At 40.5% G+C, this 19,026-nt stretch overlaps 1 protein-coding gene across 1 annotated transcript; it reads left to right on the forward strand.

The window, feature by feature from the left end:
• Positions 1-1,129: 1,129 nt before the first annotated feature.
• Positions 1,130-17,114, forward strand: ddc (dopa decarboxylase). Its single transcript, XM_053432664.1, has 14 exons — positions 1,130-1,255; positions 2,134-2,341; positions 3,885-3,998; positions 4,114-4,233; positions 6,839-6,973; positions 7,820-7,963; positions 8,527-8,593; positions 8,860-8,954; positions 10,362-10,429; positions 11,110-11,186; positions 12,200-12,219; positions 12,345-12,443; positions 15,079-15,180; positions 15,596-17,114. Exons 2-14 carry the CDS (start codon positions 2,141-2,143, stop codon positions 15,797-15,799), a joined length of 1,446 nt encoding a protein of 481 aa, XP_053288639.1. The 5' UTR covers positions 1,130-1,255; positions 2,134-2,140; the 3' UTR covers positions 15,800-17,114.
• Positions 17,115-19,026: the final 1,912 nt, after the last annotated feature.

The following is a 19,026-nucleotide window of genomic DNA, read 5'->3' on the forward strand; positions in this document are numbered from 1 at the left end:
CAGTGTAATACTTGTGATCTTAAAGGTCATACACTCTTGTGCCAATTCCACAAAACATTGACAGGTCACCAGCCAGTGATGGTGGTGACTTTACAGTATAATAGAGTAAGATATGTTAATGGCATTGAACTAAGAAAACAGGAGAGCAAGGGATTTTTACTGAAAAAGGTTGAGACAAGGTACAGATGCGAAACACCAGCTCCGGTCACAAGTCTTTAACTGCAACTACGACCTTTTCACCTCAAAGATGATCTGCATTGTACCTTACAGTCTTCATAGCTGGACGACAGGTGTCTACATTGACTGTGGATTGATGAATATCTGAATTTATAAATAATGTTTTGGACTTTTCTTAAAACTGCAGAAAGAAAATATTACCCCCAGGGGAATAACTTTTGACTCTTGATGAAAGAATCAGTGATATTTAGCGAACTGATATTTATCAGTATTTTCATTTGGGTGCAACTTGATTTAATTTTTAAGGTTGATGTACCATGGTGGAGATATTTCTCTGATTACACTGATTACTATTACTCTGATTGCACATTTTATATTCATATTTTATTGCACATCTAATATTCATATTTCATTTTAGTATTTTTCTTACCTTTACTTTTTGCAAACAACAACTGCAGTTTTGCACGCTTGTCTCTTATTCATGGTTTGCCACTTCTTGTATTTAGTCTCTTGATCTTCGCTCAATGTGCAACGCCCTGGACATGCTGCTGTAACACAATCATTTCCCAATTTAGGATCAATAAAGTACATCTTTCTATCTATTTATTAATTATCTAATCAATACAGAGACAATACAATTATTTGTATTATTTGTTCAAATTGATGTACATAAATGCAGAAATTTCCAAAAAGGTGGCCTTACTTTTTCATCCCCACTCATGTCTTTCTTATCTGTGTAAACACAGCTTGATACGTGATATCTGTGTACATAAGGATAAGCATATTCACATATATCCAAGTGTGTGGCACTGTAATCACAGCTTCAGAAAATGAATGTGTCCTTCTCGCAGTTGGATATCAGCCCTGCTCCCATTGGCTAGGCTCACGGGGTCCGGGTGGGTGGGGGTGGTTAGTGGCAAGATAAAAAGGAGCATATGCCTCCTGTCCTGCTTACACACACACACACACACACACACACACAAACAAACAAACTGCATGTGCCTGCCTGTTTGTCCGTCTGTTTGCCGACGCCAGAGGAACAGAAGAGGATCCAGCATCCAAACTCTCACCTGAAATTGTGAGTGAATAGACACACACACACACTTACACACACACTCACACACACACACACACACACCACGTCTAATCCTATTTGAGATCATGAGAAGGATAAGGGCTTTGCCTCTACAGAAGGGAGAGAAACATGCAGGGTGAAACACTTGTTGAATGATCGAGTGGAAGAGCGAGGGGCAACGTTCAAGAGTTTCTGTGGCTTCTCATTATCCTGGCTTTATGTTCAAGGTTTATGAAACTGCCCTTTGGCTCTGTGTTTATGAGGGTGTGAGCTTATAACAACAGTCTGCGCGCTTTACAAGCTTTATTTATTAATCTATAAAAAACCTATAATGTATTAGGAAACCAAGTGATGATCTGATCTATGTAACTTTTTTTTAAATACAGCATTTTTTCAAAGTGCCTACTATATAAAACCAATTAAAACAAATGTTGAAATTATGGAAAAAATACCTCAAACTTCAGGCTGTGTAGCCAGACAAAATATTTGTAAATATAACCAGATCAGCTTGTGTGTTTTTACTGTTTTGAAAAAGCCGTTGGAAAAGTATCGTAACTGCAACTGTTCAGGAGATAAATTCTCAGTGCGAGTATTGACTGTATTTCCATGAGTCCCTTCATCAAGGGTGATGTCGTATTGGAACATAACTGTACTCTATGTTATACATTTTCATATATTATAAAGCTCTCTCACCTCACTTAACATCATGAACCTGCTTAACTCTGCAACAAACATCCCATTCATACCACTGAGATCAAGGGTTAAATGTGTTTGGGTGAGTGTGTGTGTGTGTGTGTGTGTGTGTGTGTGTGTGTAATCCCTAATCTAACTGGTTGAAATAGCAACAAAAGAATAAAGTGTTAGTGTGATATTGTTCGCAGTGGGACCATGGATGCAACAGAGTTTCGTCGCAGAGGAAAGGAGATGGTGGACTATGTGGCCGACTACCTGGAGAACATAGAAAAGCGGCCGGTCTACCCAGACCTGGAACCAGGGTATCTTCGTTCCTTGATCCCCAGTGAGGCTCCACTGGAGCCGGAGACTTATGAGGATATCATGAGAGATGTGGAGAGGGTCATTATGCCGGGGGTGAGTTCTGCTGATTTGCTGACACACAAAATGTTGTGGATGCTCTTCTCATTCAATGTAGTTTTTTAGATCATTTTAGAAAATAATAGTGTAGAGTGTACGAGGCACTTTCTGTCGGGGAACATGATCACAGCAATTTGGAAGGAGACCCAAACAAATCAGCTGCTGTAGTCTCTTCCTTTGCTAATTATAAAATATTGACAAAGCCAGAAATGACATGAATCCATTTGTTCAGCTCAATATTACCTTTTTCAGCAATGCTAACCAGCAACAGCTCGTTTTCATCATTTCATTTCTCTCAACTAAACTGGTAACTTGGATTGAAGTAGAATGTCTACCTCCATCAAGGATCTTAAGTCACTCAGTCCACTTTACCTGACAGATTTTTTATTCAAGATCCATGAATTCTTGTCTGAGAAATCAATTCATATGTGGAAATCAGACATTGCTAAAGAAAATCTGCACCAACAATTTATGTAATCATCTCTGACCTTAACCAAATCGTTTCTCCAAGTTTTGGGGGTAATATTTCTTGTAGTTTTCTTGTAGTCCTGTTAAATACCAAAGCCAGTGATAATACTGTATAACCTCCTTGGCAGAGGTATTTAAAAGTTGATGTGATTTTAGTGAACATGTATGAATGTTAAAGGCAACCTTTTTAAAGTTATATAAAATAATGTCTCACTCAGCCTTTTATGTATATGACATTCATGCTTCAAACTTATTTACATTCAAACCAGGCGATCTGGATGTAGTTTCTCTTGCGCCGCACAATATACATTTATTCTACTACTCTTATGTCTTACCTTTAAAAAGATTATAGCAATGTAGGATGAGAACAAGGAGAGCAAGTATTTTAGGCAACATGGTGCTTTATTGTCTTCAGCAAGAGCATCCCTGGTTTAAGCCTGATTACTTTAAAGCTGGGTCATGTTACGTCTGTCTCAGGACTGGTTTTCTCCTACAGACAAAATGAAGAGGGAAACATGCAGATGTATCCGTCTGTCTGTGTGGCATTGATCAGTTCCCGGTGCTATATGAGTTTTATGAAACTGGTGACAGACAGTTCAGTATTTAGTGGCTCAATGAGCAGCATCTGATGTGGTGTGTGTCTATATTACACTTCATGTACTGTTCATGTATTGTTCTGGAGATGATAATCAAATTCAATTCATCTGTTTTATTCAGCTCCGTCAGTGTTTATTGTAAAATATATGCCATCTCATTCCACAAGCCATGTCAATTTGAACTCAATGTGTAAACAACCCTTGTGTTAACCGATAAGATAAGTCGTCGGACACAGGGGACAAACAGTGTTGGGTCACTCACTGATGAACAGAGGTGGTTGCTTTCAGAGACTCTTATTCTCTATTTAATAATAATTCGGGCATCCCTCCGACCTGCAACACGGCAACAACACTCCAACGCCTCCATTCCGATACCAGAAAGGAAGTAGATAACTGTCGATGTAATGTCAGTGTCCACCTGTTCCCAATGGAGAGCTAAAGTTTCATCCGAATGACTATGTTGTGTCTGTCTCCAGGTGACCCACTGGCACAGCCCCTACTTCTTCGCCTACTTCCCAGCTGCTTCCTCTTTCCCCGCCATGTTGGCCGACATGCTGAGTGGAGCCATTGGCTGCATTGGATTCTCCTGGGTAACACTTCTTCTCTGTGTCAGACTCTCTGCATCCTCAATTCAGTTCTACAACAAACGCAAACAGAGCCATTTGTGAGATGTTTGTGTGTTTTCGGTGTGTGTGTGTTATTCAGGCTTCCAGTCCGGCCTGCACAGAGCTGGAGACAGTGATGTTAGATTGGCTCGGCAAGATGCTGCATCTGCCCGAGTGTTTCTTTGCCGGAACTCACGGAACCGGAGGAGGCGTCATCCAAGTGAGTGTCGTCTCACTGCGACTTTTCTTTGACATGTCTGTAATTTCTCTGATGTACTGACTCGCCAGCACTGACACACAGGAAAACAACGGTGCTCATACGCACCCACAACTTAGTGGAAACCGTATTCATCAGCCATTTGTGTACTATTGATTTGTTGTTTCTTTCTGTTCCTGCTTCACACCGGCTGCACATTGGCAGGAAATTGCCTTTTAATATGTCATCCACAGGCAGACAGATGACGCTGATGGTGCTGGGATTGTTTTGTGTGGCAAAAGGCTAAGAAATCACCTAGTGTTCCACTGATGGCAACAGTATTTATATATATGTGTGTGTTTGTGTGTGTGGGACTAGTGGAGCCTGAGTGTGCACTCTGATGACAGATCATTCATATCTCCTCTATTGTGAGTGTGTGTGTGTGTGCGCGTGCTCATCTGGTTCAAAGTGTTTTTGTTTCGGTCTTGCCACTCTCCTTTTTTTAAGTGCAGCTTTACCAGCTCACTATGGCAACAAATGTGGCTCTTTTCACTGCAGCTGAGGCTAATGAGTATTGTGATAGCACATTGCCAGCCTATTATTATAAACCTTATACCAACACAAAGGGGAAGTAGGAGGCTTTCAAAAAGACCCCATGGTGACCTCAGACCATCCGTGTCGTGTGAGTCGTGAGACTGTGGTGAAGGGAGAAGTCTCTTTGTCCGTGATTAGAATAAATGACAAAATTAACAGATTCAAGTATCAGTGAGACTAAATGATGGTGTGATAAATTCCATCTTCCTCTCACCAGGATTCTTGGATTTCTTTTTGGTTTATCCGTTTTTTTGTGTATAAACCATTCTGGACATTTTCATAAAAAACAATTGGGTGTCATGATGTTTGCTGTAGTAAAAATCTAAACAAATTTCAGTTGTGCTATTTCTCTATATGATATTAATGCTAAAATATGAGCTTAGTTACATTTGAAAAGGAAGGAGCAGTTACTGGCGGGTGGGAGGATGGATGAAAAGCTCGGAGGCTGATGTCTGAAGGACAGGACGTGCACTTGGGTACGTTTGGAAGCCTGAGGTTGTTTTGAGTTTATGTTCCTACACTTTCCAATTCCTCAGAGCTCCTGATAATCAATGTGGTCTGATGGGTAGGTCGGCTGATTGATCCATTGTGTGGATCCCTAACCTCTCAAAAGGTTAGGCTTAATCCTGTTCCGCTTCAAATTTGTTTTGACACAAATGACAAAGCTTATATTAGGATGCTGGTGTTGGTGGCAATTTGTGCTCATCGACTGAATGATTTGAGCATTTCATTGACTTGTGGTAATGTGGCCTCAAACGATGTTCTCCGGAACAGGCTGCATGGATGATGACTCATCACACTGTTTCCACATGAAGTCATTTTCTCCTCTAATGAAAATGTGGAGGTGTCACAGCGTTCAAATCAACACTGAAAATCAAACAGCATCAAATGTTAATTATTTAATTTTATTATTACTTATTTGAATTAGTAATAGTAGCCTGCTTAGATTTCACAAATGCAAATGTACTCAAACATATAAGTCCTGTCATATTAAAGATTGAACACACTCAGTTGTTTGGAATTTGCCTCAGTTTGCCACAATGAGACAACAATTACAGCATAATACATAACAAGAAGGAACCAAAACACATAACCCACTTCCCATAAAAACACAACCTACATCTGTTGATGTAAAACACATAAATAAATTCAGAATAAAATTTGCATTGTGAGGCTACCCTGCATGTGGGTGTTGTTTTATTGCCTCTGTCTTTGAACAGACTTTTAACATGAAGTCAGAAAATAAGTCATCTATTTTGATTATGTATTAACTTTAGCAACCAGATATTAGAGACATAACCTGCAGCTTTTATAGAGAAGATCAGTCACCACCTTCGGATGTAAATTATGATTATGCAATAGCATTACATATATACACGGCCATTACTCCTTCAATGATTTTCATTTATGATGTAATAGGATCAACAGCAACACAGCAACATCAAATCTTGTAATCACTTGTAGAGAAGAGACACATCTCATCTTCGTATTAGGGATTGAAGACCTGTTTATGTTTGTTGGGGATAATTGCATGTGTGCATGAATAGGGACACACAAACTAAATGCTATAAATACATTATGGAAAACAGAAATAGAAGAGTCAATATATTATTTTCCTTTCATGTTTACACTGGATCATTGAAGATAATACAGTAGGAATTAACACCTGTAATCAGGATACTTAATATAGATTTGATGTTGACACCTTGTTCTGTTTATAGTAGCCGGGATACCCAATGATCCTGGTGATGATATATGATTTGTTTGCTTTTCCCACTTTAGTCGCCACTTGCTGCCATAATGTTTGATTATACCTAGAGATGTTTGGTTGCCTTCCTTTATGGAAACATCCACAATCTTCTGAATAATCCAATTCTCAACGGACATTGTCATCTACTTCTCACAGCTCCAAAACCATAGAAGCTCTTTTAGAAACATCAAAATGAACCTCGCCTAACAGAATAAGTTTCAAAATTAAATATAGGGAAGATAGGCCCTTTCTCCTCAGTCACAAGTTTCTCATGATCCTCCAAAGGGCACAGCCAGTGAGGCAACCCTGATGTCGCTGCTCGCCGCTCGTTGTAAAGCGATCCGAAGGATTCAGGCGTCAGAGCCTGAAAAAGCAGAGGCGGAAATCTTCTCCAAACTGGTGGCGTACACCTCGGAGCAGGTAATAAAAACAACACATTCACAGTCTTACACCTGTTTGGTTCATGGCTGAACTAAAACTCTATTTCCATTTATCTTACCCAAAGTCCTGACTTTACACATCAGTTTAAATCATTACGGTTTCAGGTATGAGTGAATCTTAATGTTTTTAACACTGCTTAAAATAAGTTATAAACTAAATCTGCATGTCCAGTGCTGCAAGTCAAATGGAAATACAACTGCAACTGTGCACTCTGGATTATGTAACTGGTCTCATTGGAGAACAGTCCACGTGAACTTAGATCATAAAAGGTTACCTCTGTATAGTGCAGGAGGATTTTAGTGACTGACAGAGACAGAGGGTCGGTCAGGCAGTCGCTCGCTCTGATCAGGTTTAATACCAGGCTGACTTGGTGATTGGGTTATAGCAGCTGCCTGAGGGCCACATAGACCTTTACATGGAGACCAGTTAGTTCTTTATACTCAAGAACACTGCTCCACTTGTGTGTACACGTCAGAAATACATGTACTAAAGTATTGATGTTTATCTTAGATGCTAAAAACGTACAATCTGTAAATTGCTACATGCTGAAATCTACAATTATCATAAAATTATTTGGACTCACTTGTAACATTACATGAAATATTTAAACATTCAAATAAACACACTCAAAGATTTATTATGTTTAGAGTGAACACATATTGTTTTTAATATATTAATGAATTCTTATATTTTTGTTTAAAAAAAATAAACTTAAACTTGACTTTGACTATCCTATATGTTTGTTTATAAAATATTCCCACAACATAAAATGATTCAGTAAATCTTTCTCCCCACTCACATGTGTTGCATCTCTCTGCTCCTCAGGCTCACTCCTCGGTGGAGCGTGCGGCTCTGATTGGAGGAGTGATGATGAGGAATGTTCCTACAGACGACAGCTACGCCGTCAAAGGGGACATGCTGAAGAAGATGGTGGAGGAGGACAAAGCAGCTGGACTCATCCCTTTCTATGTAAATACAAATCTGTATCCATCTATGCAGCTATCACACAGCGGACACACACAGCTGACAGACACAGCTCCAACATTAAATATGACTTTTCTTCACAGCAAATTAGATTACACACGTCTGTCATTGGATGCGCTCGACACCAATTGCGCAACCACCCACTGAGTTGACAGCTCCAGTTCTGCTTTGCACACCCCGAGGCCTCTGCTGAAGGATAACTGTGTTTCTGTTGAACCTAATCTACGTCTATCTGGTTAAGGACAATAATCCCTGTCTCAGCTGGACCCACAGATCACTATCAGGGTGTAATGCTCAGGAGGCTGCGGTGGTCCAGCAGCTTTGAATCAGCTCTGTGTCCAACCTGGCTGCATGTGATCCGCTGAATGTTCAAATAAGACATTTATTTCAGTCTTTGTGTAAAAGCAACAGGTCTCAGGAGCTGCAATGATGGTGCTTCATTAAAGTCTCCTGCACAATTGAATCTGTCAGTGTTGAGACCGTGAAAAACAGCACAGGTAATAAACACTTGAATGATTTGAATGTGTGTGTGTGTGTGTGTGTTTCAGTTTTGTGCGACTCTCGGCACCACTCCATCGTGTGCTTTTGATCACATCACCGAGCTGGGGCCCATATGTGAGTCATCACAGCAGCACACACTTGAAAATACTTTGTTTTACAGGGAGACGACTCTCTCTCTCTCTCTCTCTCTCTCTCTCTCTCTCTCTCTCTCTCTCTCTCTCTCTCTCTCTCTCTCTCTCTCTCTCTCCACAAATCATCATTTCTTTTTGATTTCAATAATCCTCAATCATATCCAGCTCAATAAAATCCAGAAACTACAGGTTTTACATCCCACATTGTTGAATTCAATCAGACAGATATAATCTCTCTCTTTCTTCCAGGTAATGAGGAAAATCTGTGGATGCACATCGATGCAGCTTATGCTGGGAGTGCATTTATCTGCCCTGAGTTTAGGCCTTTGTTGAACGGCATTGAGGTGTGTAAAAACATTGAAACATTTATATGTATGTATTTACTGCTAGTAATAGGTTTCTGTAAAGTTGACAAAATGTCAAAGATCGAGCTGCTCTAAGAATTTCCATGAGAGAAATGTCATGTCAAGAGTTTAACTTTGAACATCCCAATACGTGTTGGACGTGTTTAGTGTGGTTTGAAACTTCAAGTGAGCGTCCGCTTGCATAGATACACTTGCTGCTAAATAACAAGGGTGCCTAATTCTGCTCAATAGGTTGTAAAATATCTCCCATAACATCTATGCCAGCAAACACTAACCGCATACTGATTATATCCAGCAGCTTTGTCTTCTGTTCGAAAGTGGCGTAATGTTAATGTCAAGGAGGAAGCATGCAAGCGTGAGTAATAGGCCAGACAATCGACGAGAGGGAGGCGGGAGCATCTATCTGCTGTTTGAGGCTGCCGAGGCAGCGGCCGCTCCCCAAGCTGTGCAGAGACGCAGAGATAAGGACAAAGTAATTTCCTGAGGCAGCGTTAGACCTTTGGATATCACTGTTTATTAGACACACAGATTCATACGATGTTGGTGGGGGAGACAGAGAAAAACGGAACCAACTGTTGTTTCATCTCTTCCCCTGCAGACGTGGCTATAAAATGTGCCCCTGGAAATGTACAGTTAAAGCTTTTCTTTCAATTCAACTTGCATTTTTACATTTTCTTATATTTCTTATGCAGTGAGAAAATAAGAAAACGTTGACCTCTGTAAGGAAGTTAAGTTCACAGACTTGTTTAAGCTGTATGCAGTAATTTTTAGTGGAATTCATATTCTGTACTGTAGTTAGGGTACAGAACTTTGACACGACCCTCCTTGATGGAGACATGGAGAAGGCTTTTTGGATGAGAGCGCAGCCCTGGCTCGAGGGCTGGTTGCTAGGATATGACTGATGGACGAGCAGGCAAGCAGCGCTCTTTGAATCAGTCAGCATGGCAACTGTCAGCCAGGAGTCTGTTTCACGTTGTCTCTATCTCTGTATGTTCTGTTATTGCATCTGTGGAGGTAGGAGAAAAGGAAATTACAAAAGATAGGCAACAAAAAGATGGGGGCAGATTAGGTGGGGTTTGTCTTTCTTTGAATCAGCCCTGCCAGGAAAGGGTTATTTCTGCACGCTGTTGGCTCAGCGCTCCTCTTTTGCATTTCAAATAAATTGTGGCTGCTTCAGTCTAGATAAAGCTGTTGATGAAACACTTGTGTCAGTGATGGTAAATTAAAATGTTTTATAGTAGGTTTACTTGCAGATTTTTTTTATCACCACAATCAATTTATTCTGGGTACTTTGTTACACCTTTAAAAAAGTAATCCAGCAGACCCCAGAGATTATTGATAGCAACTCGTAATCACTGGTCCTCTGACAGTTTTTATCTTTTACAGTTTGCTGACTCGTTCAACTTCAACCCACACAAATGGCTTTTAGTCAACTTTGACTGCTCTACGATGTGGTGAGTTGTCTGACACACGTTAAATATGAGAGCTACACCTTTTACAACTCCAGCACATATTCCAGAAATACTAATTAGAGTTTAATTAAAGAAAAGAGTATTTCCTTGGTGTGAACACAGTCTCACAATGACGTGTTGAACAAAAGAGCCAGTCATGCTAATTTTAGCACCTAGCATCTTAGTCGTATGAGTATATTTGCCCAAGGTGTTCCGATTTACCCCAGAGTGGGCAGTTGTCATCACAGAACTGATATCTATTCACCCCTCACTCATTTGCACGGTGAAAATAGAAGTCCGCCTTCCATCTGCCCCGTCTGTCAGCAGCAGACAAAACCACACATGCTCCGCACAAGGTGGAAACAGAGGAATCACAAACACTGACATGTGGCGCGGGGAAGAGATGGCTTGTTTCATCACCTCTAGCTCAGTCTCCTGCTACTGACATAACACTGAGATATCTTCATTTTTTGGTTTGCGTTATAAATGTGAGGTAATATGCTATAATATCAGGTCGAATGAAACGTAATAATAATATGATAAATCATGACAAACATGTCAAATCTAACACACTCAAGCAATGTAAATCAAACATATTGTATGACCCTACTGAACAAAATCATGTTTGACGAGGCGAAAAGTTCTAAATTTGTATATATGTGGTATTTATTTGACACCTGAAGGGTGAAGAAGAGAGCAGACATTATTGGAGCCTTCAAGGTGGACCCACTGTACCTGAAGCATGAAAACCAGGAGTCAGGTAGAGTCACTTCTCCGACATTGTTTGAATCAACGATCACAGATCAGCTTTTATGAACTCGACTGAATTACATGAAAGCAACAATGTGGGACTTTGTTTACTGTTAACATTGTGAGGCCCATGATTTTATAATCCTATCCTACCTGAGGTAAAGCTGATTTACAGTATTTGTGAAGTAGTTTAATTTAATTAATACGCACCATTAGTCACCCTCTCTTGTGCGTGTGTGTGTGTGTGCGTGTGTGTGTGTGTGTCCGTGTCCGTGTCCGTGTGTGTGTGTGTGTGTGTGTGTGTCCGTGTCTGTGTGTGTGTGTGTGTGTGTGTGTGAGTGATTTTGTAAGACTACAAACCCCTACTTCACCCCAAAACTCTTTTTAGACTGATAAGACTTGAAAAACTATAAATCTTAACATGAGTCAGAGTCTGTCTGCGTGTGTCTGTGTGTGTCTGCGTTTGTCTGTGTGTGTTACTTCTGTGTGCACAGGTGCACACGCTCCTCGCCTGCAGATGGGCTCAGACCTGCACTGTAATTTGTCGGACAGACAGACGAGCAGACAGAGAGAAGCTCCCACCACACTGAGGCACCTTACAAAAGCCCTCTCTCATACAATCTGGACTCTTCAATCTAATTAGTGGTTATTAGCACCCGCTAACACGGGCCTCCATTCTGTAGAGATGAGCTACTCACAGCTAACGGTGTTAGTGAATGTGTGTCTCTGTGTGTCTCTGTGTGTGTTTGTGTGTGTGTGTGTGTGGGGGCAGTGTTGAGTGGGATAAAGGATGTGGGCACAATGACTGCAACACCTGGACAAAATAGAACTGCCTCACAAAAGATACATTTCCAAAGCTACTTAGTGTTCAGTGTCAGAACTCTGGAGCTGAAAGTTGTAGAAGAGAAGGCACCCTGACCAGTGTAAAAAGTTAATATCCAAATAATATATATATATATATTGGTATTACTTTTAAGATGTAACGGGCATTATTGTCTGATTGTCTCTTTCTCCTTTTGGCAGGCCTGGTCACAGATTATAGGGTAAGATTCATTATTACTTATTATTGGTCATTTAACATAAATAAAATAACTCCATCAACATTAGTTCATATGCAGACTTGTTAGCGATAACCTATATGGTCTTCTCATCCTCATCTGTCCCGCAGCATTGGCAGATTCCGCTGGGAAGAAGATTTCGCTCGCTTAAGTTGTGGTTTGTCTTCCGAATGTACGGGCTCAAAGGTCTTCAGGCTCACATCCGCAAGGTAGGCAGTCACCTGAATGAGCCGATATTCACACAAGGTTATCACACTGTCACATTTTTAAGATTATTTTTGTTTTAGTCCATACCTTCATGATCCAACATGTTCACGTACAAATCACTCTCCCTAACAACTTTCAACTCTTCAGTATATTATCTGAACGTAATCTAAGACCCCTCCAGTTTTGAACCTTGTTAATAAAGTCATAAAGGGCTTTTCTTTTTTCATGTGACACAAGAAGTATCATGAGTAAAACATGGCTGAGTATTCCCCCTTGGAACTGCAGTGTAGAATGACATAGGACAAGGAACAGTGAAGCTTTCCATATTGTTTTACATTTGACATAGCATACATCTGATAACCGATAACAAACCATAGGTGTAGTTTATTATTTGCAGTTTACTGGCTGGTTAGCTAAGGTAGATCGCCTATATGGTCCAAGGTTCAACACATTATTATGTTTTTGATAATGTAGTAAAGGCTCCTGTTATCCAATACTGTACCTATGCAATGAGAGTGATACATAAAACATTCTGAAACATCGCTTTAAATTTGGTGTGCAGATTGATTGTTCATTCCGCTAATTTGACTTGTCATCCCGTGGTGTGAAGTATCGATACAAACAGAGAACAAGCTGAGGTATTTGATGAGTGAACTCAGAGCTGCATGCAGGCAGCTGATGTATAGGTGGGGACAGGAGCGGGGCTCATTTACATATTGACAGACCTGCACGTACTAAATAAGGTTAAATAAAGTTTTATATTTATTTGTCATTTTATAATCTGTTATATGACTTTGAGTGCTCCAGATCTAACACCAACAAGTTACTGGTTCACGACTATTAACGCAGAATTTATACAACTGGTGCTTAATGATATGGAATGAGTTTTAGAAAACAAGGTTAAATGAATAAGTAGTTGCTGTTTAATTTTGTGCTAATAGTACAAGGAAGTTAGCAAAGTGATAAAGGATCATTAAAAATGTTTTTTTTTTAAATCAATTGTAGCCAATGTGGTATTAGCAATATCAGTGTGGTAATCCTGTTGAGTCATTAACGTCATCTGAACCCGGACTTACTTGTGCTTTCTTATACAGTAAATGACGAGTTTGCATTCAGGCTTCACTCCCTCGCCTGTTCATTTGAACCCAATCAACCCTTAGAACAAAAAAAAGGCATCTTACAATTACTTATGCCGTCAGAGTAAATGCCATCTCCTTCCTCCCTCCCTTCCCCCGTCGTCTCACCCCTCCTAATCCTCCTTACCACTAAAGTCCCCTCAGCGGCCTCCCTCCTCGTCTCTCTCCTCATCAGCACATCCTGTCAGTCATAAGTGTCTGGCCTGTATCTCCTTTTTATCCTGACATTTTCTTCTCTTCTGCCACCCGTACACATCCCCTTTTCCCCCATTGCCCTTTCTTCCCCGTCGCTTCACCCCTGCTTGCCTGTCTCTCCGCCTCATCTTCCTCTTCCTCCCTCCAGTCTGCACTGTCAATCAAATGAGCCTGTTTTGTGTTTACTCTCCATTCGAAATGAAGCGGCAGCAGAGGCAGCATTGATCCCTGCAGCCATAACCCATGACACACCACATCCGTCTCCTAGATTAGATTGAGCAGTCTGTTTCTGGCATTCTGTTGCTGAATCTCAGAGTTAAGAGTTGTTTAAATGGAAACACAGCATGTGTGACGTAGAGAGATTCCTGTTGAACCAATAACGGGAAAAATACATTTAAATTCTGCTCTTGTTCTTTCCCAACACTGATTATGTATCTCAGTTAATAAAACACATTGTAAATGACTAATCTTAATGTCTATGCGTAAAATACAAGTCCTTCCTATTAACTGAGCAGTGGTAAAACAATAGTATCACATCTGGATGATGGTGAATGACTCGCTGGGAATCAACCTATTTGTTAAACAGTGTTCTTTCATTTAAGACAATGTTTGACAACATTCGAGGGGGACTGGCCGGAAGTTGGGATTAGATGCAGTGATGCACTTCTAGTTCCCCCACAGGTCTCATGGGGGGGGTTAGGGCTGGGGGGGGGGGGGGGATAATGATAGGAGCAGTTTTAACATTATTCTACAGGAGGGCAATGATGTTTTTCAGAGTACTTTATGGCTAATGAGTCCTGATATTTAACTAACTTGACCTGAGCCTCTGAGGCAGGAAATGGTTTGTAAATGGTCTGTATTTCTATAGAGCTGTTCTGCTCTCGATGGCCACTCAAAGTGCTTCATCCTTCAACCCTTCTAATCAGAGGTGATCAATGAGGACACAGTTGTAGAATGTATTCCATAGTCAAGGTGGTTAGTAGAAAGGTGCTCACCGAAGGGGTCAAATCTGCTTGGCTGACAGTGCTGCACCGTGTAATGTTGCAGCACTGCCATCAAGTGGAGATCATGACAATTACAGCCTTTGGTGCGGCTACTTGCAGGCAACAAGTTTGATAAAAATGTTTTTCACAGTTTGCTCTCTTGCACTGTATCTAAGCCTCTACACTTCTGAATGAAAAGGGAGGAATATAACTGAAAACCTCACAATGCAGAATAGGTGGAGTAGCATGGACTTCTGTGGTATACACTGTTACATATTTAAAACCGTGCATTGGGTGCATTATAATCTGTGTTGTGTTTGCAGCAAGTGGACCTGGCCAAAGAGTTTGAGAGTTTGGTACGAGCCGACAAGCGGTTTGAGATCTGTGCTGAGGTCATCATGGGACTGGTCTGCTTCAGGCTTAAGGTAACAACATACGACACAGAGAACTGCTTTTGGGACCGACACTGATGAATCTGTCTCATCCATATTGTCTCACCCAGTTAAACCCTCTTTATAGCTGTTTTAGATAGATCACAGTGGACTAGTACTGTACAGGTAGATATGAGATGTAACATTCCACTTCCTCTGTAGAAATCTATCAAAATCATATCTGCCATCTATTTTTCAGACAGAATAAAACGTATAGATCTGTGAGTTGTAATTATGATTATTAGTTCAGTGCATGTCTGAAAACTGTTTTAGTCAGACAGACAAATCAACGGGTCAGATCAACACAAACATTGGTGGTAGGATGCAGAAGTGTGGACGAGGGCACGGACCAAGGATTTTTGTTTTTTATTTTCTTGGCTTTGATCTCTTCCTCGCTCTCTCCTCTCAGGGCTCCAATGAGCTGACCCAGAACCTGCTGAAAAAGATCTCAAAGAGCAGAGAGATCCACCTGGTGCCTTGTCAGCTCTCGGGACGCTTTGTCCTGCGCTTCGCCATCTGTGCACGAACCACAGAGTCCCGTCACGTCCAACAAGCATGGCGGCACATCACACAACTGACCTTCGAGCTCCTGCAGGAGGAGCCCAGCCATTGACCAAAAGGCAGGGGGGGGGGGGGGTATAATCTGAGACCCGATTGCAGGACCAAAGTTAGGAAGAAAATTCTGAGTTTCAGGTTGTGGATGCAAAATGTCACAATTGGGATCGAAACAGCTGACCCAGCAGTCACATGTGTTTGTGTCAGCAGCCGAGCAGTGATCACTATTTAGCTGATTTGTCTTTTTGTCTTTTTGCAAACTTCTGACACATCTGCAAAGAAACCCAACTGTGCATGACAGGCAAGGCTGCAGGTTCAGAATATGACATGTTCTATCTGCAACTCAGCTTTAGTCTGTCGCTGTTTATGTCATTTTCCTCATTGTAATGCCCCCCCCCCCCCCCCCCCCGTCCTTACTGTTTATGCCGCTTCTGGGTCTTCTGTGCATGAAGTTTGGTATATGGGGTGAAGTCCAGGTTTTGTTGGGTACAATCGAAGTGCAGCTTTTAAGTTTTGCAATGAATGTTTTGCACATTGTGTGTGTGTGTGTGTGTGTGTGACTGGAGTTTCGTGTGTGTCTGCTTTTCCGTGGCTGTTTGTAAAGAAATGTCTTCTTTGTGTAAAGTGAAATGAATGGCTTGCCAAGATAAATGTATCACATTAATATACATTTAAAAAATATATACGTGATCAATGTTTAGGTGGCTGCATAGAAGTTTAAAAAAAATTCCAGCCTTGCTCAGAGTTAGCAGGTTAAACCCCACATAGAAGTTCTTTTATTTATGGCCTCTTTAGCAAAAGCAGTTAAGTTTAATATATAATGGCAGGCAAGGGCCAATGCTTTTTAATATATATATATTTTTTTGCATAAATGTTTATTGATTCATGATTTGTCTTATGCACAGTGAGCAAGAATTTCCCACAACTGTAGCACAAGAAAATCACTATTCCATTGTAAGTCTGTGGAATCAGACCCAGATTATGTTACCTTCGGGCTACATTACATTACATTACATTACATGGGACCACTTTTTATACAGTGAGCTTATTCACAATCATTATAATTATGCTGGGAATTAATTTGTGACGGACCAATATGTATGTTAGGTTTCTGCATTGAAACCTATTAATGATCAAATGAGTAAAGTTGAAAAAAGAAACTTTTGTAAATGGTGCACTTATTAAATGTGTTGTAACTGCACTCTGTCTAATGCTGATTTGGTCATTCCAGTCAAATATTGTGCGACATCACCAAACCTTGTTGTAAATTCACACGATTTTGTCAAATTTAGCTGTTGTTATGTATCAAGATGCTTGACTGTGCTGCATGCAATGGAGGGGATTTGTTTTAATAAAGTCTGCTGTGGTCTGCACGCTGTTCGGATGATTTTTCAAACGTCCTCTTCAACAATTTAGAATACATCAGGATCACAAATTTAAGATATTATCGTGTGTAGCACTAGGGCAGTGTACTTATTAAATTGTTTAAGAACAGACTATAATATAAAGCAGCCTGCCACACAAGTGCAATGACTCAAAGCACAGAACATGTCATATCACACCACCACACATTTCCCTTGTGTCATGATTACTACCATGAGGTTTTCCCTGGGCAAACATGATCTCCTATTGTTGTGTCGAACACTGCTCCCTCAGTTGTGTTTCCATTTGTCCTCCATCCCCTGCGGTTAGGGTAAGATTGGGTTAAGGCTAAGGTCAAGGTTAGGGTGAACACATCTTGATGGGGAGACAGATTTTGTTGAGGTCAAGAAAGAGAATATGGTTTATTTTCAGTGAAGCCCTGTGTCCAATAGTCCCTTTAAATTCAAACCAGCTAAACCAAATTACCTCGTTTCCTGAGAAATTGGTGAAAAATCTAAAAAAAAATAAAAAAATCTTGCAACATTATAGAAAGTGAAAAGAAAACTCCTAGAACAACCCACTTATCCGGATTTGCAGCAAAATTCAATGGGTTATTCCACATGGTTCTTTTGTAAATAAGAAACCTATTTGGCCATAAACAGGCAGATTACCTGACCAGTCACTGATACCAATCAGAGAAAGACACTAACAATACACAGACTGAGTGACCAAAGTTTGGAAATGAAGAAGGGCAGAAAAACTATCAGAGCTGACTGCCTGGGTAGGACGGGCTGTGCCACAGTCAGACATTTATTTCAGACGCTTCATTATCCACCAGCACACACCCCTGAAGTAACGTATGATAGTCCAGGGACATTGTGTTAGTCCAAGTCTGTCCCTGGGCTTTTTTATTAAAACAAACATTAGGGGGGAATTCTTCCCAAAATGTGAAAAATATTAATGCAAATTCAAAAGTTTAACACAAAGAGAGAAGTTACCCTCGCAACAGACACCAGATATTGTAACATAATAAACTTAGTGGCACGATCTCCATTTGTAATTTGTAAATTTTCTATGTTGCTGTTTGTACCAGGTCTAATTATACTTCATATTATAATTCCTTTATTCCATTATCTTGATAACTATTGATGTTGCTGTTTACATTGCAATTGTTATTTTTAAATTCTTCAATAAGTCTTTAATATTCTATTCATGCTCAGGCCACACATGTGTATGCTCTGCCAATAAAGCTTATTGAATTGAATTGAGTCATGTTTTGGTGAGCAGTGAAAATGCAGGCTGAAGAGTTCTGCTCTCCCTCCACTGCTGTGTGCTCAATTAAAGATGACAAGCATGGAAGAGGTGCACATAGGCGCACGCACTCACACACACATACACACACACACGCACATAAACACACACACAAGCACACACAGCCTCCTCTGAGCATCTTAATCCCGGAGGACAAAGGCCGGTGTTCTATAAATACAGATGAGGATTCGGTATTAGGTTAATTCTTCGCCCCTGATACTGTTCAACATTATTGTCCTGCTCACTCACTTGACGGAAAAGCTGAGCTCAGATCATTGGCCAACTTTTCATCCAAAAATCGTTATTGACAAGCAGAACTTATATATTATATAAAACATGTGCAATCATATACCGGTGGTTGAGCAAAATGCCAAAGAGAAAAGGTTGTTTGGCCTGTCAGGTCAGAATTAATGGAAAACTCTAATAATGTTACACATGAGACGTATCAATGCTATTATATTGATACTGGTTCAAGTACTTTGTTCGTGTACTTGACCTGTAAAACCTGTATGAATAAAACATGTGCTTATTCTACACACACTCGTCAGTTGGGTCGTTGAATAAAATGTCAGTTCTTAAAGCACACACAGGGAGGCGGGAATTGTGAGATTA

Source organism: Pleuronectes platessa, chromosome 10 (genome assembly GCF_947347685.1).
Source record: "Pleuronectes platessa chromosome 10, fPlePla1.1, whole genome shotgun sequence".
Taxonomy (NCBI): Eukaryota; Metazoa; Chordata; class Actinopteri; order Pleuronectiformes; family Pleuronectidae; genus Pleuronectes; species Pleuronectes platessa.

Bases quoted from the DNA above. Each gene is read 5' to 3' on its own strand.
- ddc (XM_053432664.1), top strand. From the start codon at position 2,141: ATGGATGCAACAGAGTTTCGTCGCAGAGGAAAGGAGATGGTGGACTAT. The intron at 2,342-3,884 runs GTGAGTTCTGCT...GTCTGTCTCCAG, and splicing joins AGAGGGTCATTATGCCGGGG to GTGACCCACTGGCACAGCCC. The intron at 15,181-15,595 runs GTAACAACATAC...CTCTCCTCTCAG, and splicing joins TGGTCTGCTTCAGGCTTAAG to GGCTCCAATGAGCTGACCCA.